Genomic DNA, 24408 nt, shown 5'->3' with positions numbered 1-24408 from the left:
CAGTGTCAGCGTTGGTACTGCCGAATTCACATATTATGAATTATTGAAAATTAGAAACAACTAAATAGCGGCGTATGTTATGCCGCGGGCCGGCTCGTTATTATTATTACGTTAACGTGTAAAATGTTACTAACAATCTTGTAGGTAGAAGAACTAATAAGGGAAATAACCGTCACGATCTGAGCTATGAGAGTTAAAGTTCTTGAGATAGTGTAACTTTATTAAGCGAAAACGTAAACAGTAGAGTTGAGTAGATCTAGAATCTAGAAATGGGTTGATTGAATGTTATTAATTACACCAACTATTTATAATTAACGTATATTATTATATTAAGGATTCCAGATTTAGATATTTAGATTGTAAATCTAATAGATCTAGATCTATATAATTATTAGACTGTCTAGACTCTAGACTAGTCTGTCACTAGAGTAGAGTGAGGAGGAGACTGCGGTAATCTATCGTTTTGGGTACGTAAAATCGCCCGCGGCTATTTATGTACGAAAACGTTACCTCATTGTCAAGGCTTTAATAGAAGTATATTGTCATATATTTGTGTCAAATATTATAGATAAATGAATAATAAACCTAAATCAATGGCTAAATATATCGATATAGGCCAGAAATTAACTTTAAACAGCAGTGTCTGAGAGCAAGATTTGCTATAGATCTATAAACAGCAGCCATTTGTAAAATAGAGTGGCTTCCCCCTGAATCTGGCGCTAAAGGCTTATAAAAATAAAACTTAGACAAGATGGCTGCTATAGTAAATAAGCATGGTTGCATCTGTTGGAAACATCGCTAGTCTTCATTTATTACGGAAAAGTTTTAATTCAATTGTTTAAAAACAGGTACATAAATGAATCAAGGAAACATTTTTGAATTTTTTAAAACATAAATCCTCCTCAAAATGTGAAATAATTATTAAAATTTAAGGAGTCACCTGTTTTTCACATTACAAATCGCGGGCGATTTTACATACCCAAAACGATAGATTACCAAGACTGCTAATGGAGACAAGCGAGTTGACGAGATTCCTTCCATAGTGTTGTTGTCATGGAATAAAAACGTGCTTTTTAGATTTAGACCGTAAAAAAAAAAAAAACTTAAGCCTAAAATTAACTCTTTAAGCCCGTAATTATTTTCACGTTTTACCGGAATTATTTTTTTTCCCTCATTTTTTTTCAGCACCCCTGCGGCTAAATGACCCATATCTTTTTACCCGTTAATTTAAACCCCACACATTATTGATAAACATTAATCGTAATTGAATACCCTACACACTGATATAAACTTCAAGGAATTATTTATTTATTGAAGAAAGATAATTAATAAGATTTAAAGAAGAAAAAATAAAGAGTTGATTTTTTCGTGCAAAAATTACGCGTCTGTCGGGAAAATTAATAATAAGAATAACTTTTCATGAGTTCTTATTCATAGAAAACGAAAGTACGTCCATTTATCTACAAAAATCATGGATCGGATTAGTCTTAGTATAAATACTTTAATTTTCGTTAATTTTATAATGCGGCGACGTAAACGTTTAGACGCTACCGCTGAACGGCATTCCGCAGTGTTAAAAAATGCCGTTTTTCGAGTTGTTTTACAAAAAAATTCTATAAAATACAAAATCGATCTAACGAGAAAACTACAAGAAGTAAATACAACGAAAAATGGCCGCTCTAGCGTTATCATGACCTAGATTTACGATTAAAAACTTGGATTCTGAAAAACAACGAATTAAATAGAGAAATTTTTATCGGACGCTGGGAGCGTCGTTACGGTATGGCAGGCCGGCGGACCGACCGCTGGGAGCGTCGTTACGGTCTTAAAGAGTTAATTTAGAAATTTTATATTTTTAGAATAAATGCTATAATAGTTGCAAATCCAGAGAACTTGAAAATAATTTGTTGAGTTTAAGCTTAATAATTTAAGGCTACATTTCTATTTATTTTCATCAAGCCTACGTTATAACCGGATGTTTCACTTTCGTAAGACAAATATTGATTGGCTGTACAGTAACTTAGTGATCGATTACTATTTGTTTACAAAACTTTGCAGATCAAGTTTTTAAATAACAATGCAAATTTAAAACCCCATGACCTAGTTTTCTATTTTTAGCTTACAATGTGTACAATAAAATTTATGTCGGCCTATCCAATAGCAGGATGCCATTGTTTATGTCGCCATTACACGTGAAAACCAAATTGTTTTTGCTTTTTTTTTAATTTTTATTTAGTTACCGAAAATATTAAAAACATCAAATACGTCCAATCTTTAGTAAAGTCCGAAAGAAACCAGACAGACAGGATTTTATAACCATATTAATTGTAACTACGCCGTGCAAGATTTTTAAATTAATTTATGCACCTCTCAAATACCTTTGAGACTTTTCTCGCTTGTGTCCATTATTAATTATAATTATTAATTATTTAATTAAGTAAGAGGAGACTAAGTAAGTGAGGCTAAGTATATCTCAGAACGCAGAGTATCTCTAGATCTAACTCTAGACTAGACTCTGACTAGATCTAGAGAGTGACTAGAGACGACTCTCTAGAGTCCTCGACTCTACTCTAGAGTCTAGACTTACTTATAATACTTAGCTGTTAGACGTCTAATAATTTACGTCAATGACAATTCAATGTGTCATCACTACCCTTTTGTAATAATAGTCAATTTGTACTTAAAAGACTATTTAGCTTTAATTAATATTAATGGAACTGGCAAAAAGCATTCTTCTTCTGTACATTTTGCTATTTTTTGCCTTGGTGTCACTCCCTAAATGGTGTCACCCGGTGCGGTCCACACCTCCTGCCCCGCCCTTGCTACGTCTCTGGGACAGGGTTATTAGCCAGCAATGTGTCAATGTGTGTCTTTAGTTAACTACCAGTAACCTAACACCCCTTTTTTAAAGAAGATTCTATTATCGGACACTGGTATAAAAATTCTGCCTGAATGAAATTTAAACATTATAGATTTACATTCTAATCTACAGTGATGAGTAAGTTATGACTATGGCTATTCTATACTCATTCTGTAATAGTACTGACACTATACTATAGTGTAACTGTTAAACTTTGTGACGTAGTGTTGACAACTTACTTTAGATCAAGAATAGATAGATCTATAGAACCGTGGTGTCTTGGTTGATCAATCCAGAATGAGTGAAGAAATGCATAAACATGAGAAGGTAAGGTCTGTCTAGTCTACTATACTTAATTTACTAGGCCTAATAGATATTCTATTAGTATTAATATTATTGTAGAATTTGTGTAGCGTAAAGCATAATGTGGCCATGTTAGTAAATGCAGTTTTTTAAATTGATCAAACTCTTTCAACATTAAAAACTCTGTTTTCTCTTTATATAGAATATATCATCCATGCCTACTGGTAGGAACGAAAGCCGACCAAAACTTAAAACTGCAGTTTCTAAATGGTATTCAGGATTGTTAAAAAGGTAATGTATAAACACTAAATGTAATGAGGCAGTAATTTAAATTTCATTTAGGTCATCCAGAAATAGCACCACTAGAATTAGATTTCTTTTTTTACCTTCATAATTTGTCCACAAAACGTGTGTTGTTATGTGTGTTGCTTTATTGCATGTTGTTGTAATGTGTGTTGTTGTAATATAAAGTGTGTTGTTGTAATGTGTATTGTTGCAATGTGTATTGTTGTAATGCGTGTTGTTGTAATGTGTGTTGTTGTAATGTGTATTTGTCACAGGCCTTTCTCCTACCTTTTATATTACACATGCAAAATCAAAAGACAAGCCTTCTTTTGCAGTTTTTCATATTTATTTTGTTTTCACACCGGCAGCGTGTTCAGTCAAGCTACGCCATCTTCTTGCCTCCTTTCTCTCCTGTTCCTTTCGCCCATGCGCACAGCCACTGTCTCCCTGATGCAATCTCCTTTTTCAACACACACTCCCAAGATACAATCCACCAACATTTCACTGTTATACGCTCTTTCTCCCCTTTAAAAAAATTAATTTATTAATTTTTTTTGTTATATAGATGACATTCACTATAGAATCTTCATTATACATGTAACAGTGAAATGAAAATCATGTTGAAAAAGAAACTTGCTAATGAACATCCTAAATTATTTTATATGTACACTTTTTAAATTAAAACAATGATATTCATAAAATACATGGCAAAATGTAAAGCGTCACTTATCTTATAAGTATCGCCATTAAGAAAAATTGTAACTTAGGTAAACCTTCTTAGTTTAGTAAGAACAAATGACTCTAACTAAGGAACATCTCCTCTTAGTGTAACAAAACAAAAGAAATCATTAAACCTCACTAAGGAATATTGCCTCTTAGTGTATCTCAAAATAAATCTAACTGAGGAAAACTTTCTCCTAGTAGAACAAAATTATAGCTATGTAATAGCTCCCATGGGCAAATCATATCCTTGATTTCCCTACTTCACTGGCTGAGGTAAACTCCTCATCATAACATATGTAAATTACCACATCTGTCAGGTCATACTACCATAATCATGTTCATTACTTAACAAGATATACAGTATACATACAAATCATAAAATACAACAAAATGTATGTTCAGTTTCATTACTAAATTAAAATAGTGGTAAAACATATTTATACAAGTCATTTTATGACTTATTCCTATCTTGCTCACATTTTTAAAATGTTAATGTTCTCTGGAAGTACACATCACATACTAAATTATTCAAAATTTCCTTATAAGAATTGGCTGATATGTCTCAGGTCATTATTTTCTTTAGTCAGTTCCATGTTTGTTTTTTCATCTGCAATCTGTCTTGATAAAAAATTCAGCTAGTGTATTGTGCTGTCCCTTTACAAGTTAGCTTTTTTGACATAATGTTCTTAGACAAATCCATTTTCCTTATGAAAGCAATATTTACCAAGTCAAAATTCCAAACACATAGTTAAGCTCTGTTAATTGAATACAACTTTAAACAACAATAGGATCCATTAGCATTACCATATAAAGTGCACAAAAATACACAACTGTTATGTTCATGAACATCAGTTAACAAAATACAAGGTCCAATAACAAACTAAACATTTGTTAACAAATTATGATAACAAACTCCATGCTTTAATTTAAATGGTTTTCTAACTTATACATTTTAAAAAAAAATCAATAACATGTAAAGTAATGTATGTTAGTAGTCCTCAGTGGTGGTAGCTATACTTTATATCACTGATGCTTAAATACCAATGCACACAACATAAAAAGTAACAGATTTTGTTAGCCAAAAAGGAATGTGTAGAGCTAATCAATGAAATAAATTTTTTAAACTGTTGAGGTTGGTGATACAACTAAAGTGGTTGAAAATTATATTGTTACATCCACTAAACCAGGTTATATATGCATGATAACTGATGTTACATCTTAAAACTTGAAAGTAAAATCTTAAAGGAGTAGTAAGTTCAGCATATTTATCCACAAAATATTATAAAAATTGCATAGTCCAAACAATGATTTCACTTCTTTCTTTGTACTAGAAGTTTTGATATTTAATATTTTGTCCTTATTTCCTTCAGTAGTGTTGTGAGTTGAGGACAGGGTCGACAAGAAACCAACACGAAGTCCGTTCACAATTCGTTACTTTTATTGCTTGTAATATCACACAACCTAGGATGCCTATAAGAGAATGGACCCCCTAATAATCCTAACCCTACCTTTTATACCCCGCCTAACATCTAAGTTTTCTGCGCTCTATGTCACTTCCCTCCCAATCGTTCCTATGCTACAAAATGTGTGTGTACTATTTATTTACATTCTTTGATCTGAATATACTAAAATAGACTATAGATTAAAGGTTAATGGAAACATGTAAACAAAAGGGACGCTACTCTAAATCTACGTAAATACTTATATGTAACAATCCTAACATACCCCCCTCCCATAAAGCTAATAATATATCCTTAATATGTTATTAGCTAGGACATAATATACACCAATAGACAGAGACAAATCTTGTCTTCCTTCTTGAGTCAATATGGTAGCTTGTACAACTTGAGACAGCCAGGCGCTAATAGGAATAAACAAACATACCAAGCTAACAATATTCAGTCACTAAGTCATAATTCGAATGCATCTTAACTTACAAATATTACAATGTACCTTTTCCTTCAAAAAAATTTTTATACTAACATTCATCATCTACTTATCTCAAATTTAAAACACAATAATTATTGTAATGCAAACATGTAATCAAACAGTATCATCATCTTAAAACATCATATATTTACATAATACAGCATTAATTGTAAACCTTTAAATGACCCTCTCCCAGCCCCTAATATCCTCAGTTCCTAGATAAAGTATCTGCAATAACATTTTGGGCCCCAGGAATATGTACAATGTCAAACCTGTAATCTTGTAAGATAAGTGCCCACCTAGTCAACCTAGCATTATGAAGTTTTTTATTTTCTAATGCTACCAAGGGGGAGTGGTCGGTCAGTAAGGTAAAATGTGTGCCCGATAGGTACTTAGACAGCTTTGTTACGGCCCACACGATCGCCAAACATTCCTTCTCAATCGTAGCATAATTTTTTTCTGACTCGGATAGCTTCCTGCTAACGTATACAACAGGATGTAGATGGGTATCTACCTCCTGCATCAAGCAGGCACCGATACCAAAAGCAGAAGCATCCGTAGCCAAAAGAAAAGGTCTGCCTAGATCAGGTAGCCTTAGAATTGGCTGCTCCGCAAACATCGTTTTAATACTATGTAATGTATCATCACATTCCTTAGTCCACTCAATACCCTTGTACCTTCCTTTCTTTCTAGTTAACTCTGTGATTGGGTGTACCAGTGAGGCGAAATTAGGAATAAATTTCCTATAATAGTTGCACAGCCCTATCAAACTACGTACTTCTTTTAGGGACTTAGGAATTTTTATGTCTAGAATATGCTTTAACGTTTCGCCCACAGGTTTTACAGTTTGGTACGAAATCATGTGACCTAAGAATTGGATTTCTGTCATGCCAATTTCAACCTTACTGGGTCTTGCTGTTAGACCATTATTTTTTAAAGCTGTGAAAAGCGCCTGTAAACCAGTGATGTGCTCATCCCAGTTCTTAGAGAATAAACAAATATCATCAAGATAAGCTACTGTATCATAATATCACACAACCTAGGATGCCTATAAGAGAATGGACCCCCTAATAATCCTAACCCTACCTTTTATACCCCGCCTAACATCTAAGTTTTCTGCGCTCTATGTCACTTCCCTCCCAATCGTTCCTATGCTACAAAATGTGTGTGTACTATTTATTTACATTCTTTGATCTGAATATACTAAAATAGACTATAGATTAAAGGTTAATGGAAACATGTAAACAAAAGGGACGCTACTCTAAATCTACGTAAATACTTATATGTAACAATCCTAACAAGTAGGTCTAATTTCTTTACTTCCAACCTTAAATCCTAGGAATTCTACTGTATCTACTCCCACATGCAGTTTCTCTGGTGCTAAGGTAACCCCATGTTTTCTAAGTCTTTCTAGTAGTTCTTTTAGTGTTTCTATGTGTTCTGCCCATGTGTTATTATGTATGCATATATCATCCACAAAGAAGACCAAGTTTTTCATTCCCTCTGTCATTTTATTCATGAATTTTTGGAACGTGGCGGTACTGTTCACAAGTCCGAATGGCATCACCTTCCATTGACATAGACCTTTGCTAGATGTCTTGACTCCTTTTCCAGTCCTATTTGCCAGAAGCCTCTGTTCAAATCACAAGTGGTGAAAATTGAGGATTTACTGATAGTTTCCAAAATGTCTTTAGGATCATTCATGGGTTCAGCATCTATCTTAGTCCTTTTATTCAACTTTTGATAGTCACAACATATCCTTACTTTGTTGTTCTTTTTTCTTACTATCGCCATGGGTGATGAGTATGCTGATTCTGTTATTTTCTATTTGCCCAGACTCAAGTAGAAAATCCAGTTCTGCTTCAACAGCTTTTCTATAAGCAACTGGTACTTGGTAATGTTTCCCTTTCATAGCACTATAATCAGTCAATTCTATTTTGTGTTGAATTGTTTCAGTAAAACCCATTTCTGTAGTAATCACATCCTTGTATTCATTTATCATTTTGTCCATTATGTTTTTCTCATTCACTGGGATATGATACGTCTTAATTTCTTGTGTATTACAGCTTTCACTTATTATAGTACAGGCCATATGTTCCTCTTCTATCAGTTTCTCTGGCTCTACATATAATTTCTTCATTCTGTCTATGTGTATAGGAGTGTTATTTCCCTTTATGTTTATTTCATAATTTACATCAGATAGTTTCTTGATTACTTCAAAAGGTCCTTGAAATACATCTATGTTTTTTTCTGTCTGGCAGTTTGACAAAAACTAAATCTCCTCTTTCAAAAGTTCTTAAATATCTATGTTTGTTTTTTATACTTCTGTGTCTTTCACTGGCTACTTGTGCATTCTCTTGGGCTGTCTGGACACCATAAAGTATTTTCTCTCTAGTCTGGTTTACTAGTTCATGAGGATCAAATTCCTCTTCCTGTTTATTTAATAATTTGTGTTTCAATAAAGTTAATGGGTCTCTTGGCTTTACCTCATATATCAGTTCAAAAGCAGAAAAACCTGTTGACTCATGTTTAGTCTCTCCGTTTGTGAATAGTACTTGAGATTGGTTACTTTTATTTTTTTCAAACTCTAACTCATGCTGTGTCTGTTTTTCTCTATCTTCTAATTTCTCTGTTTTTCTCTCATCTTCTAATTGTCTTTGTTTTTCTTTGTCTTCGGCCTCCATTTTAACTTCTGCTAGATCTAGTTCCCTATAAGCCTCCCTTTTAACTTTTTCTTTCTCAGCCTCCCTTTTAACTTTTTCATCAGCTACCTTCTTTTCTACCCAATTTGCCTTCTCAGCCCCAGTGTATCCTAACAAATCAGCAACTTCACTGTATTTTGCATAGAACTCGAACTCCATCGTAATGATGCAAGAAGTTATTCAGTTACAATACTAAATCTAGATATAATTCTTTCCTTGACAGTGCTGAGCACCAACCACTTCTGACACCAAAATGTCACAGGCCTTTCTCCTACCTTTTATATCACACATGCAAAATCAAAAGACAAGCCTTCTTTTGCAGTTTTCATATTTATTTTGTTTTCACACCGGCAGCGTGTTCAGTCAAGCTACGCCATCTTCTTGCCTCCTTTCTCTCCTGTTCCTTTCGCGCATGCGCACAGCCACTGTCTCCCTGATGCAATCTCCTTTTACAACACACACTCCCAAGATACAATCCACCAACATTTCACTGTTATAGTATTGTTGTAATGTGTGTTGTTGTAATGTGTATTGTTGTAAGGTGTGTTGTAATGTGTGTTGTTGTAATGTGTATTGTTGTAGTGTGTTTTTTATGTGTGTTGCTATAATGTGTGTTGTTGTATTGTGTTGTTAAAATGTATGTTGTTGTTATGTGTATTGTTGTAATATAAAGTGTATTGTTGTAGAGGGTATTGTTGTAATGTGTGTTAATGTAATGTGTGTTGCTGTATTGCATGTTGTTGTATTATGTTGTTGTAATGCATGTTGCTGTAATAGTAACTATCTATAAAAAGGTGAATGTTATTTGTTTAGTGCCAGGTCACATAAAGTCCCCTCCCTCCAACACACATCATTATGTCTCATAACTATTCTGTCTCCCACTTCTAACTAGCTCAGTGAATTATGTGTTTTTTATTAAAAGTTAAGATAGTTTCACACGTTTCTCTTACACTAGGCCGATTGATAGAAGTGCTGAGGATGTTAATCGAGCTTTTGCCCACTTAAAAGATCTAAATGTTATGGAAAAATTCAATTCAACTCTTCTTCAGCAAATGTGCTGCTATGCACATTATGATAAAATTGAAGAGAATGTGATTGGTATGTTTATTTGATGAATTTTACTTTTTCTGATGTTACTAATATTACTTTTATCACCTGCTTTGAAATTGATGGAGTTTTAGGTGTTTATGGTTTAAGGTACAGTGTGGTTTTTTAGTAGAGCACATGCATGCTAACCCCTAAGTTTTGAGTTTGGATCCCAGGCTAAAGTTTGAACAATGTCCCTGAGTCCACACAGTTCTAATGGGTATCTGATTCATGTTAGAGAAAGTAAAGGTGGCTGGGCAGCTTATGCCAAAGTGAAACATGTGAATTCACCTCAGTGGCATAGTAACTGGACAGTGGTGAACAGAATTGACACCCCCCCCCCACATACTAACTGTTAAGTACATTCTGACAAAAAACAACAAAATAATTTTCTTTGCACCTTGATAGACTTATGTTGTTTTTTTTTAAATGTTCTACTACTGCAGTGATTGTTCTATAATGGCTAACACACACTGTTGCGTAGACCCAAAAATAAAATACATGAGCTGTAGTGTTACATACCTAAATATTTATTAGGCATTTATTGCAACTAATGCAACTCTGAAGTCAAGTTTGTGTCATGTTTGTTTCTGGGACTTGGTTGATTCCTTGAGAGTGTATATATTGGCCAAAGGCCTAGTCAAGATGTGTATTTATTGACAAAAAGGGCTAGCATATTTCTTATTTTGGTTTCAGTGATTCGCCAAGGGGAACATGGTACAAATTGGTATTTTGTTTTGTCTGGTACTTTGTCTGTGTTTCTAATGGAAAACAGCAAATTGAAGGTTAGTTGCTGAAGCATTAAAGTACAGAGATATAAGCCTGCATTAGTTAGATGCTAACATAGCTCAGAAAATTGTTAATGAAAAAATAATAATTTCACTGGATTAGATATCTCTTCAAATCTATATAGTTAGCCCTACATTTAGAGTTTTGATTGAATGAAATAATAAATCTTGATCCTCCCCAAATGAATGACTCAAGTCAAGCCAGCCTCTGTGTACCTTGTTGCCTGCTTCATCATTTGGGGAAGGAATTTTGACCCAAGATCCTCACCAGATGACTGTGGTCACAAGCTCTGTCACAGAACTTTTATGGTTTGATTTAAAAGATGTCAAAGTTTTGTGGGAGGTAAATACTCTAAGCTCTCTGGTCAACATTGGTAGATTTGGTAACAAACAACTTTTGTTGAAACTGATCTTCAAAAATAATCATTTAACCAAATCAAAACTCAGTTATTTTCTATTCTTATATCAACTATGAATAAAGTTAGTGAGACACCACTGAAATAAAATATTTATGATTATTGAATAGCTGTCCAGAAAAAAATGAGTAAAAAACAACCTATTTTTTAACAATTGGTAATGTCACCTACATTATAAAATTATTGGGTTCACCAAATAAGCTGTTATGAGATGCTGGCTCTATGTGTGCTTACAGGAACACAGTTGGTTCAAGTGTGTAGATTTTTAGTCAGGACATTTATAAGTTATCTTCTCTTCCAGAGAAATAAAGAACTAATGGAGTCTGCGTTTACAGCCTTAGCAAACCTGCCTAATCTGAGTGGTAAGAAATTATCTGTACTGTTTTGACTGCTCATTATTGTTTGAGTGGTAAGAAATTATCTGTACTGTTTTGACTGCTGCGTTATTGTTTGAGTGGTAAGAAATTATCTGTACTGTTTTGACTGCTGCGTTATTGTTTGAGTGGTAAGAAATTATCTGTACTGTTTTGACTGCTGCGTTATTGTTTGAGTGGTAAGAAATTATCTGTACTGTTTTGACTGCTGCATTATTGTTTGAGTGGTAAGAAATTATCTGTACTGTTTTGACTGCTGCGTTATTGTTTGAGTGGTAAGAAATTATCTATACTGTTTTGACTGCTGCGTTATTGTTTGAGTGGTAAGAAATTATCTGTACTGTTTTGACTGCTGCATTATTGTTTGAGTGGTAAAAAATTATCTGTACTGTTTTGACTGCTGCATTATTGTTTGAGTGGTAAGAAATTATCTGTACTGTTTTGACTGCTGCGTTATTGTTTGAGTGGTAAGAAATTATCTGTACTGTTTTGACTGCTGCATTATTGTTTGAGTGGTAAGAAATTATCTGTACTGTTTTGACTGCTGCGTTATTGTTTGAGTGGTAAGAAATTATCTTACTGTTTTGACTGCTGCATTATTGTTTGGAAATATTTAAATATGGGTACATTATATTCTATCAATAAATAATACATTTTTTTATTGAACACTATTTACTTTATTTATGGTTTGTAATTGATTTCAAGTAAAGTTGGCTTTTGTATACAGAATATTATTTAGCATGACAATTTTACAGAAGAGGCCTACTTTTGTAGTTATATATCTTAAGAAAAGGGCATGATGATAATCTTGTAAAGCTTTGGTAGGATTTGTACAAGCTAAAGATTTTTAGATTCTTGTTTGAAAGTTCTCTGGCTGAAGAAATTTTAAATTCTCTCAGATGACATGAGAAGAATTCAGACAGGAAAGGACCTTGACCTCCAGGAAATTGTACCCAACCCTGCTGCACCTATATCTTTGGTAAATTGTGCCATACAGTGTAGGCTTAAATATTGTTACATGAGTCATTTTAACCAAAAATCTTTGAAATAAATTTGGCATTGTTTGATTAAGGAATACAATTTATCTACTGAAATAAAGTTTCTACATGCATCCATTAAGGGGAAAATCTTCATCAATAATGATACAACTTAATATAATTGATATAGGAACCATCGTCAAAAATGTCACATGCTTCATGGGTTCTGCGGACTGTTTTAATGATCAAGTATCCTCATATGATACGTGATAGAAAGTATCACCTCCGCACATACAAAAGGTGTATGGTAGGATCAGAAATGGTAAGACATGTCTACACATTGTCTTGAATTAAAAGTTAAGTCCCTCAGCTGGAGAGTATCATCCAATTGTATATCTTTATCAAACCTGAGAATGTTTTACCAAACCTGAGAATGTTTTACCAAACCTGAGAATGTTTTACCAAACCTGAGAATGTTTTATCAAACCTGAGAATGTTTTATCAAACCTGAGAATGTTTTATCAAACCTGAGAATGTTTTACCAAACCTGAGAATGTTTTATCAAACCTGAGAATGTTTTATCAAACCTGAGAATGTTTTACCAAACCTGAGAATGTTTTTTCAAACCTGAGAATGTTTTTTCAAACCTGAGAATGTTTTTTCAAACCTGAGAATAAAGAAAGAATTTTATTTCTAAGGTGGATTGGATAATGAGCATCTTCCCACGAGTGGATTGTAGAGAGCTGGCTGTTGGAATGTTTCAAGCTCTTTTAGAGGATGGAGCTTTGCTTCATGGTGTGTAATTACTTTATCAACTTCTACACATGTCCACACTCACAATACACCATTTGCTTCATAGTGTCTAGTTATTTGATCAACTTCTACACATGTCCATACCCACAATACACCATTTTGTTGTTTCTTCTTATCAACTTACAGATTGGATTACTGTAACACACAGTTCTAATTTTTCAGTTTGTAAACAGCATCCATTCCTGGACAAATACCTGTTTTATAGATTCCTTGAAGATGAAGAAGGATCTGCTTATGTCCCAAATGAATTGGACCTAGATAGAGCAGAAGATGATCTTTTTGATGTTCTGTCTTTTTTGGCACAAGTCAGTCCTGACGCATCAATGAGGATGATCTTGCGTAAAATGTAACTTTTAAAATCATTTGAAACTTTTTATGTACAGTACACAATAACAATGTCAAGGGTACCTGAACTCTAGCTAGTCTTGTAGCTGAAGGATGTCACTACATTACCTAGCTCTATTTAGGAGAAAATAAAGGTGTCTCCATGTAGTGCTGACCACACAATCCCTATATATTCATTGTTTTCAAGGCCCAAAAGTCAAGTGGGAAATAATAGTTTCTTTTTATAGAAATGAGCAAGCCATGTCCTATGCCAGCTTAAGAACAATTAATCAGATATTCTCAGCCAATAAACTAATGAATACAAATTAATGTTTGAATACAGGCCAGAAGAACGCACCCAGGATGAAATAGGAATAATTTATGAGGAGCTGCTGCAAATCAAACCACTTCAACATCTTTCCTACACAGTCAAAAGGGAGCTGGCCAGTTGCATTATGTTTGAAGCTCATTCAAAAGCTGGTGCTGTGTGTAAGTCATTCTCTCAGCAGTACTGACTTTTGTTTTTTCATTCACTGGTTTTCTTATCCACATCTTCCATTCAAAAATACATTTTTACAGTAGTATTAAATTTATATATAGATTTGTTACAGTAATATCAAATTTAAAATAGATTGGTTACAGTCATTTCAAATTTCAAATAAATTGGTTACAGTAATATCAAATTTAAAATAGATTACTATTTCAGTTATTATTTGTTAACAGTGTTTAATCAAGGAGATGAAGGTCGCTCATGGTACATCATACTTAAAGGATCTGTTAATGTTTCTATTTATGGAAAGGTAAACACCTGAATGCTTTAGTTTACCAAAGCAAACAATAAAATTGTATCAAACTGGTTCTATAGTCATTTACAATTGTTTTGCCTAAAGAAAATAACAACAGATTTTAAGAGCTGTTTGAAAAACTATATAAATTAGACTAAGACATTTCCAGTACCATTATAAAGTTAAAAATATTTTGTTCTAGGGTGTGGTTTGTGTACTGGGAGAAGCAGATGATTTTGGCAAGTTGGCCTTAATGAATGACGCTCCACGGTAACAACTTTATCTGATACGTAGTGTCAGCCTTTAAGGCATAACTTAACCTCAACTTGTCTTATTAAATATAACTTAATTAAAAACTGACTTTACTTTTTTAGAGCGGCTACAATTGCTCTTGCTGAGGATAACTGTCATTTTCTGCGTGTTGACAAAGATGACTTTAACAGAATACTCAGAGTAAAGTAGATTTTAAAATTACAATATTAATGTGGTTATTATTTTCTTGTTCCTCTTCTTCTTTGTTCATATTAGTAATATTTGGGAGGATATAACCTCCAAGACAATTATATATTATGTGTGAACATACTATGTGCAATATGGCCCATGACTCCAACTTCAGCCTGCCTTTCCTTCCGGATATACTTCCATAGCTGTTGTGTACAAACAAGAACAGTTTGCAAGGCAGCCATTGTTTGATTTTGGAGTTGTCTCTCCTGTTATTAACTAAAAAGATTGAAATCTTCAATGAGTTTATAATTTTTTCCCCCCATTGCTGAACAGGATGTTGAGGCTAATACAGTACGACTGAAAGAGCATGGACAAGATGTTCTTGTTCTTGAAAAAATACCAGTGGCTGTGAACATGAATGGTTCATTTCATTCAGAATACAAGTAAGTTTCATCCAGAATTGTAAAGTGTAAGATGCATGTCAATCCTTGTGTTTACTGATGTCTGTATATGTAAAACACTGATCACTAGATACTCAGTGATGGCTGGGACACCAGAGAAAGTTCTGGAATATCTTCTAGAAACCAGAAGTGAACAAAAGAAGGATCCTCAAGTTATAGGTACAAGCTTTTAATGAGCTTCTTTAATTATCAGTATTCAACTCTTTCTTTCTATATTGTGTTTCAAACATTTGAATGTCTTGTTAACACATTTATTTTTTCTTAAATTTCATTTCTTATTTTGTTTTATAATTGGTAGTTATTGGACTAAGCAGTTTACTGATTGTGAAATTTCTCTTAAAAATATATCAATATTAAAATTGATACTATAATACTGTTGCAAAAATTGAGTTGTTGAATTGCATTTCATGTGGTATTGTACTAAAATTCAAACAAACAAGTCTAATTAATTTCTTTTCAGACATGTTCCTGGATGATTTTTTACTTACACATTCCATTTTTTTCCCTGATGATAAATTGTGTTCAGCCCTCTTAAGCTAGTATCCTTAACACAAATTTTGTGGTGCTATTTTCTTACTCAACTTAATTTTTCTCAAAGCTTATCAGGGTGAATCTTCCTCTGTAACTTGTACAGACAATTACACTTGTAATTCTCCTTTTGTATAAGTTTATGTTGTTATCACCATCACATACTGCAATAACCTTAAAAGAAACCCAGCTACCACTCTGATAGCAAGAGAAAAGACAACCAAGATGATGGTGACTTTGTCCAGTCACAGAAAAAGTGTGTCCTCCAGTTTGTCCTGGCCTGGCATGACACTGAGCCAGATAAATTTCATGGATCAACTTTTGTTGGGGATTTTCTTGAGGTCATTCTTCATATAAGCTCATTTGTTAGACAAAAGCTTTTACTCATTTGTGTTTGAAGTCTCCAGAGTTAAAACAGTATCATGTTTACATGACAACAATTGTAGTAGCTAGTAAGGATGTGCATGTTATTGTGTTTTATCCAGTATATTGACTTGTCTTATCTTCTCCTGCCCAGACCCTGACCAGATCTGTCTATCAAGACTGTGTAGCTCATTCAAGTCTCATACCTGATCACGAGGCTCTGCTGGCAATCACCAACATCAGAAAGAAGTAAAAAATTATAGTTCTGTGATGTGTACAAATGAAATCATGTTCCTCTTATAGTTCTGTGATGTGTACAAATTAAATCATGTTCCTCTTATAGTTCTGTGATGTGTACAAATTCAATCATGTTCCTCTTATAGTTCTGTGATGTGTACAAATTAAATCATGTTCCTTGTTTAGTTCTGTGATGTGTACAAATTAAATCATGCTCCTCTTATAGTTCTGTGATGTGTACAAATTAAATCATGTTCCTCTTATAGTTCTGTGATGTGTACAAATTCAATCATGTTCCTCTTATAGTTCTGTGATGTGTACAAATTAAATCATGTTCCTCTTATAGTTCTGTGAGTGGCAAGCCAGCCAAGAAAAAGTCTTTGTTTATGAGTAGAAAAGGTCAAGCAAAGTCAGCTTTAAATGAAAATGATGTTGAGAAAAAAAGTGTTATTAAGCCAACAGATGAATGTATGATCACATCATTTCATTTTTTAAAATTAATTTTAGCTTTAATAATAATTTCAACTCAATTTTAAATAAAAGATATTTAATATATGTAGTCAACATATTTTAAGAAGAAACAATGAATCTTAAAAACACATTATATTGTAATTTCTGTTATTATTTATGTTTTCTTCTTCAGATATATTTAAAGTGTACTGTGCTGATCACACATACACAACTATCAGATTACCCATCAACTCCACTGTTAAGGATATTGTACTCAGTGCAAGGGACAAATTGTGTTTAGGTCATGACCCTGTGCTGTGTGAAGTGAAATCAAATGGAGGTGAGCTTTTACTCAACATAGTTGGGAAAATAAATGATACTCTGTCGTTACAAGGAGGCTGAAGTTTGACAATTTGAATGAAAGATTTCAGGAATATTGGTGTCAGTTGAGCATCTTTTTTTATAAGAGTAAAATCTGCATTTGAATTTTTTTGTTTTAACATTCTCACAGTTATTTCATTAGTGCTATTTAGCTGTTTATGTTTTTAAATCAGGGATGTGAATTTTCCGAATTTTAGCGGAAACCCATTTTTTACCATTTCAGCTGCAATTTTCATCAGCTGATTTCATTTTTGCCGAATTTTTCCGCCAATTTTTTATTTTTTGACAACTTTTTACAAAGTTTTAAAAAATTAGGAAGAAAAACGGAAATGACATCTACGGAAACAGCTGACGTGTTCATTCCTCTTATTCATATTTAAGTTGAGAATTACAGTACTTAGGTCAAACAGACACTCAAATATGTGCATTTCTTTTTAATTGGACGATTGCACTAGGTCTGACAGTGCTAGATTAAGATTTTTAGTCCAAATTTTCGGCTGATAATCAGGGGATAATCTAAAATCTAAAATAATGCCATTCTTCAAATGAAACTTACACATTGTTTCTTCCAGGCATCTCTTCAGTGTTGCAGGGCTGTTTATGTTTTAACATTCTCAGTTAATTAGATCAGTGTTGTATAGATGTTTAGCCATTGATACTGTAGAAAATTGTTAATATTGCTTATCTTCCTTGTATCACTTTATAGAACGCATAGTTTTCAAAGAGAAGGACCGCTGCATCATGATGTCACTTAGTTTAAATGGCCGACTTTTTATTGCCCCTAGAGAACATTTAGATGCTTTGGTGAGTGGCTGTTGTTTTATGCTAACCCTCATGTGTAGGATTTATTTGAAAATTTTTGAGTTAACTTGTAGATATTTGATTCATGTTCATAGTGTGGTGTCCTATGCCACAGTGTTTATAACATTTGATTCACGTTCATGTGTTAGAAACCAATTCCTTTCTTGGTTTGTTTCCTTTGTGCTACTATAGACACCAATTCCTTTCTTTGGTTGTTTCCCTTGTGCCACCATAGACACCAATTCTTTTCTTTGGTTGTTTCCCTTGTGCCACCATAGACACCAGTTTATTTCTTTGATTGTTCCCTTGTGCCACCATAGACACCAATTCTTTTCTTTGGTTGTTTCCCTTGTGCCACAATAGACACCAATTCTTTTCTTTGGTTGTTTCCCTTGTGGTACAATAGACACCAATTCCTTTCTTTGGTTGTTTCCCTTGTGCCACCATAGACACCAATTCTTTTCTTTGGTTGTTTCCCTTGTGCCACCATAGACACCAATTCCTTTCTTTGGTTGTTTCCCTTGTGCCACCATAGACACCAATTCCTTTCTTTGGTTGTTTCCCTTGTGCCACCATTAGACACCAGTCCCTGAGCAAGAAGGCCCAACCTCCAGCACTGCAGTCATGCTAGAATTAATGAGCACCAAAGAATTGGCTTACCAAATTACTTTGTATGACTGGGAACTGTTTACTGCTGTCCATGAGGTAGGAATAGAGCTCAGGTTTCTTTCTTTATTAATGATTCTATTTACTTTTACTTGTATATACTGAACTACTTATGCTCATGAAACAAAACACTACCTAAATATTGGTGATCAGAAAGATGTGCAACAAAAAACTGCACACACAAAAGTACGCAAGGGCTTTTTTTTTCTTAAATTGAGCATTTATAGACATTAACATGTACACTGTAGCTTAATAAAACTAACTCCCTGCAATATGACAAAATTTAAGCTTATTAGTATAATTAGTTTGTATTTGTGCTATTTCTGTTTGCACAGTTTTCCGTTGCACAGTTTTTTTTTTCTGAGAACGCTAAATATCAGCTCATGTTTATGCTTTTAACTCAAAGATTAATTTGAGTGAACTGAACGTTGGATTTAGTAGATGTACATTGTTTTTTAAATTAAAAAAATTTCAGCAAGAGATGCTGACTAAAGTTTTTGGGCTGACTGTGTTTCCTGAAGGAATCTCAGCCAATCTGGAACAACTTCTGAAAAGATTTGAACAGGTCATTTATATTTTTTGTATATTCTCTTTTTTTATAAGATATGCAGTTGTTAGAGGACATTTTAGGTGCATGTTGGGTACACTGATTTCTTCATATTTTAGCTTCAGTACTGGGTGGTGACAGAGATGGTACTAGTCACTAATCTAGGAAAGAGGGTCCAGATACTCAGAAAGTTTATCAAACTCGCTCAACAGTAAGTCATTTATAGCAGTAAAAGCTGTGATTTCATTTTTTTCTTTACACTTCAATTTATAGTAGGGGCCTACTTAAACCTCAGGTTGAAAAATACAATTTTAAAAAACAAATGTCATTTTGTGATGTATTCAACTAAACAATCTTAGTGTTTTACTAGTTGCAAAAATGTTGCCATTTTGTGATAAATTCAACTAAAAAATCTCAATGTTTTACCAGTTGCAAGGAGATGAACAACTTCCATGCATTTTTTGCTATAACCATGGGGTTGGGTCACCTAGCAGTCAGCAGACTTTCACAGACATGGGAGGTAAGTCAATCAAAACAAACTCATTGGGTTGTCACATGATTTTACAACACTCACTCATTGGGTTGTCACATGATTTTACAACACTCACTCATTGGGTTGTCACATGATTTTACAACACTCACTCATTGGGTTGTCACATGATTTTACAACACTCACTCATTGGGTTGTCACATGATTTTACAACACTCACTCATTGGGTTGTCACATGATTTTACAACACTCACTAAGAGACATCATTTTTGTCTTTGTGAAACCATTGAAAACATTTACTTATAGATTTTGTTTCTCAGTTTGTTGATAGATAGTTAGCCTTTTATTTTGTATGTGCCTCAGTGATAGTTACGTGTGCTCAGAAAATGTCCCTTTTTATTCTATATAATTTTTTTTTTCTTTTGTGTCAATATTTATCTCTAATTCGTTTCTACTTTTTATGGCAACCAGAAACTACCTGGCAAAGCAAAGAAAATGTTCTCAGAATTTGAAACATTTATGGAGCCTGCACGCAATCACAGGTGCTACAGACTGGCTGTCAGCAAACTATCTAGTCCAATCATACCATTTATGCCGCTGCTAATTAAAGGTCTGTAGTTTTGATGACTATACTGTTGTTTCAATTTTTCTAAAAAAAAAATTGTATTTGCCTTGATTTATTTATGATTGAGTAATTACATTGTACAGTTTTATTAAACATTTATAGCTATATCAAGGATAATTAGCACAATGTTTCTAAAACTGCAGATATGACATTTACAAATGAAGGAAATAAAACATACTATGATAACATGGTCAACTTTGAGAAAATGGTAAGTCTCAATTCTCTAGCCATTTCTTTTTATTGCTCTGTATAGCTAATGAATATTCTCATGTACATACTAACACATCTTGACAAATATACACCAGTCATTGCAACAAACTTTTTATTAAATGCAATAGTGGGTTTTTTAGGGGGAAAGGAGGAATAAATTCATAATTTTCCTGCAGTCATTATCTTTTCAACCAATTACATTTAAATCTCTGTTTCTCAATGTTTGTCTTACATTTCAATCTTTGTTTCTCATTGTTTCACATACACTAAAATCTCTGTTTCTCAGTCTTTGTACGTGGTTTTGTATGCCATCCACTAGTTGTCCTATTGCACTGTTGTTGTATGCTTTGGAAAACTTAGTTTTCCCCCAAGTTGTTGTGACCCCCGGGACTTTACAAGTGTGTCGTCTGCAACAGTTTTTCCCAATGAAATAGATGGTGAGCACTAAGGGAATTGCTCAGGTGGCTGACAATTCAAACTAAAGATTATCTGGACACATTATCTTGATTGAAGTATATTGGCTTGGTACAAAGATATATTGAATTATCTTGATTGACGTACATTGGCTTGGTACAAAGATATATTGAATTATCTTGATTGACGTATATTGGCTTTGTACAAAGATATATTGAATTATCTTGATTGACGTATATTGGCTTAGTACAAAGATATATTGAATTATCTTGATTGACGTATATTGGCTTGGTACAAAGATATATTGAATTATCTTGATTGACGTATATTGGCTCGGTACAAAGATATATTGAATTATCTTGATTGATGTATATTGGCTTGGTACAAATATATATTGAATTATCTTTGAAAGTAGCAAAGCTTTCTGGAAAACATTTACAGTTGTATGGTGTTTAAAGTGTAATCTTACCTAATCATCTTCTTCTGTAAATCCTGCACATAGGACATACAAACTAACATAACAATTGTACAACAAAGATGTAGTGTCCATTGTTTTAATTGTGTCAGTATGAAAGCAGATTTTGCTAAATAAAACTACTCACTTAAGAATAAATTTTTTAAAATGACCAAAAAAACTAAAAATGTAAAAGTGGGGCCTGACATCTTCTGGCTGTCATTATTACCCAGGGGACTGTAAACACTAGGAGGTCAAGTGGCACCCTAACATCAGGCATTGAAATATATTACTTCTGATTTTTTTTATTTACATTTTTGTTTCCAGCACATGATAGCACAGACTTTGAGGACAGTCAAATTTTGTAGACAGAATCAAATTGGTAATTTCTTTACACATCTGTATCACATCTTGTCTAACAGTAACACTCAGTTTTCTTCTTAATGCTTTTTAAAATATTAAGATGAAAGAAAAGATAATTTTTAGATGGAAACACTATCAATCTTCTATTGGAGGCATAAAACATTTAAGTGCTCTTTCTAAATTTACCATTAATTACTTTTAGCTTGCAAGATTCAACAAATAAAAACATCTAGCACAATAAGAATAGAAAGTTCCTTGACTTGACTGTGTTCTAACACTGTTGTTACCATTTAAATGTTACTTGACTTCTAACACTATTGTTACCATTTAAATGTTACTTGACTTCTAACACTGTTGTTACCATTTAAATGTTACTTGACTTCTAACACTGTTGTTACCATTTAAATGTTACTTGACTTCTAACACTGTTGTTACCATTTAAATGTTACTTGACTTCTAACACTGTTGTTACCATTTAAATGTTACTTGACTTCTAACACTGTTGTTACCATTTGAAAGTTACTTCTAATACTGTTGTTACCATTTAAAAGTTACTTCTAATACTGTTGTTACCATTTAAAAGTTACTTCTAATACTGTTGTTACCATTTAAAAGTTACTTCTAATACTGTTGTTACCATTTAAAAGTTACTTCTAATACTGTTGTTACCATTTAAGAACCTGAGCCACCTGAGTCAATGAAGGCATCAGCAGATATTAAGTCCTATATCAGGTAACAATTCAGTTTCTCTTCCTCCTCACTTGATTTCTGTATACATTTGCTTAACTTGTAAGATTTTTTTTGTAAGTAGATACTTAAATCTTACTCACTCTTTTTGTCTTGCATAGAACTTGGTACATAATGCTATCCTGCCATTTATTTTTGCTCTATAGCAGTGGTTCCAAAACTAGGAAGGGGTGTTGACAAATTAAGGGACAGGGGATAGAATAATATTGTGGGTGGTGAAAGCTTCAAAAAGGAACTGACCGGTGTCCTCTTGAAATCTAGACAATGCAAGCTTTAGTTGGAATAAGAGCATTTTATTTTAAATTATCACATCAATTATAACAAATTGTTAATATTAGAGGAAAACGTTACGCTTAATTTTATTCGCGTGTATATTTAGTCCATACGGCCATACCTAATAATTTTGACACTAGTGAGGTGGAACACAAAGATAGGATTCCAAACACATAATATTTTATAAACTTACATAAAGAAGTGATGGAGTCCTTCTGATCTGAATGTTTTGAATGTTATTAGATAATGTATTCTCTGTAAACATTACTAGTTTTCCTCTGTGTACTTTGTAAGTTACTGTGGATGCTGTTATGTAATGTCTTACCTTCAGACTTCAGTATGTGTTATTTATTTATGAGTTAAATACCCAGTATATGTGTGTATAGTGTTTGTTTATAAAGAAATATAAATTAGATTTCCTGCAGCATTTGCTTGTGAATTTTTAAAAATTTAGCATAAAAGTTTTGGAGCCTCTGCAACAGAGTAAAGTGTAGTGTTGAAAATAAATATAATCCAGCCATATTTAATAACATTGGTTTGGTTGTTTGCAGTTTTCTAACATTTGTATCATGCTATTTGTTTGTTTGATTGAATACTAAAACTTAATAAATTTGTATTCAGAAACCTGCATGTCATTGATAATCAGAGGATTCTCACTAACTTATCCCATAAATGTGAACCAAGAAAAGGATAAATGCTCTGAGATACATTTCTGGAAAAATTGTTGATTTGGGAGAAATCTCAAAAACTTTCTGCAAAATCTTTGCTGGCCCTATTTGTTAAAACACCAAGCTAATAAGGACTTAGCTTTAGTTGGTTATAGAAGTTGGGATGTAAACTACATCTGGCTTACTTCTTCTTAATGTAATTATTACCATCATTTTAAATATGTACTGTATTACGGAGAGATGTTTATGGTGCACTATCAATTTACTCTGTCTACATTAACATGAAACTTGATAAGTTATTGTGTTCGTGATTGTGTTTAATAGCTAAGTACATTCATTAACTTGCACTGAATAAAATATCAAGAATTTGATTCTATAAGAAGTTACAGTAAGAGGCACTATGAGGAGAACATGGAGAATTTTAGGCCTATTTTAAGATACAGAATGTGAGCTACTTATTGACCATGAAGTAGTATTGAAAAGAGAGAATGTGCGAGGGAAGCTGTAAACACATGATACCAAGACAAAGTTTAAAGTTTGTGAAAAGTTTTGTTTTATCTAGGCCTATAAGATGGGGTTAGGTCCAATCTTGTCTCCAAAAGTCATGGCTTAGAGTTCATCTTTTCTCTTTTCCTTTATATTGTTATTTTAATTGTCATACAAATGGAGATTAATCTCAGTTCTTACAAATTGATGTATAACCTGCTTTGTTATTTACCAACTAATACTAGAAGTTGATGTATAACCTGCTTTGTTATTTACCAACTAATACTAGAAGTTGATTTATAACCTGCTTTGTTATTTAACAATACTAGAAGTTGATGTATAACCTTCTTTGTTATTTACCAACTAATACTATTGATTTCATTATCATTGAATAATGATTTTTTTAAAAAAAATGTGTTTGTTTTTAATTCAAAG

General features: G+C 33.2%; 1 protein-coding gene across 6 annotated transcripts; it reads left to right on the top strand.

Moving 5' to 3' along the window:
* Positions 1-215: 215 nt before the first annotated feature.
* Positions 216-24408, top strand: LOC131928438 (rap guanine nucleotide exchange factor 4). Of its 6 annotated transcripts, none has more exons than XM_059284470.1 (32): positions 216-245; positions 2993-3187; positions 3366-3454; positions 9758-9900; positions 10585-10673; positions 10873-11019; positions 11394-11454; positions 12366-12445; positions 12634-12765; positions 13142-13238; positions 13419-13602; positions 13924-14069; positions 14304-14380; positions 14568-14635; positions 14740-14818; positions 15143-15252; positions 15341-15429; positions 15731-15809; positions 15989-16139; positions 16316-16410; positions 16745-16866; positions 17042-17188; positions 17936-18033; positions 18610-18735; positions 19172-19261; positions 19363-19454; positions 19673-19763; positions 20205-20343; positions 20502-20566; positions 21764-21818; positions 22477-22531; positions 23441-24408. In XM_059284470.1, exons 2-32 carry the CDS (start codon positions 3158-3160, stop codon positions 23511-23513), a joined length of 3099 nt encoding a protein of 1032 aa, XP_059140453.1. In that variant the 5' UTR covers positions 216-245; positions 2993-3157; the 3' UTR covers positions 23514-24408. The 6 variants fall into 6 exon arrangements, with proteins under 6 accessions (XP_059140453.1, XP_059140454.1, XP_059140456.1 ...); XM_059284471.1 differs by having other exon boundaries at positions 217-233; XM_059284473.1 differs by having other exon boundaries at positions 219-240; positions 3086-3187.

This window comes from Physella acuta, unplaced genomic scaffold, assembly GCF_028476545.2.
Source record: "Physella acuta isolate Inbredline_101_S28 unplaced genomic scaffold, ASM2847654v3 ptg001503l, whole genome shotgun sequence".
Taxonomy (NCBI): Eukaryota; Metazoa; Mollusca; class Gastropoda; family Physidae; genus Physella; species Physella acuta.
The sequence above is the reverse complement of the archived record's forward strand: the minus strand, read 5'-3'. Positions and strand labels throughout refer to the sequence as shown.

Bases quoted from the DNA above. Each gene is read 5' to 3' on its own strand.
- LOC131928438 (XM_059284470.1), top strand. From the start codon at position 3,158: ATGAGTGAAGAAATGCATAAACATGAGAAG. The intron at 14,636-14,739 runs GTAACAACTTTA...TTACTTTTTTAG, and splicing joins TTAATGAATGACGCTCCACG to AGCGGCTACAATTGCTCTTG. The intron at 16,411-16,744 runs GTAAAAAATTAT...TTCCTCTTATAG, and splicing joins ATCACCAACATCAGAAAGAA to TTCTGTGAGTGGCAAGCCAG.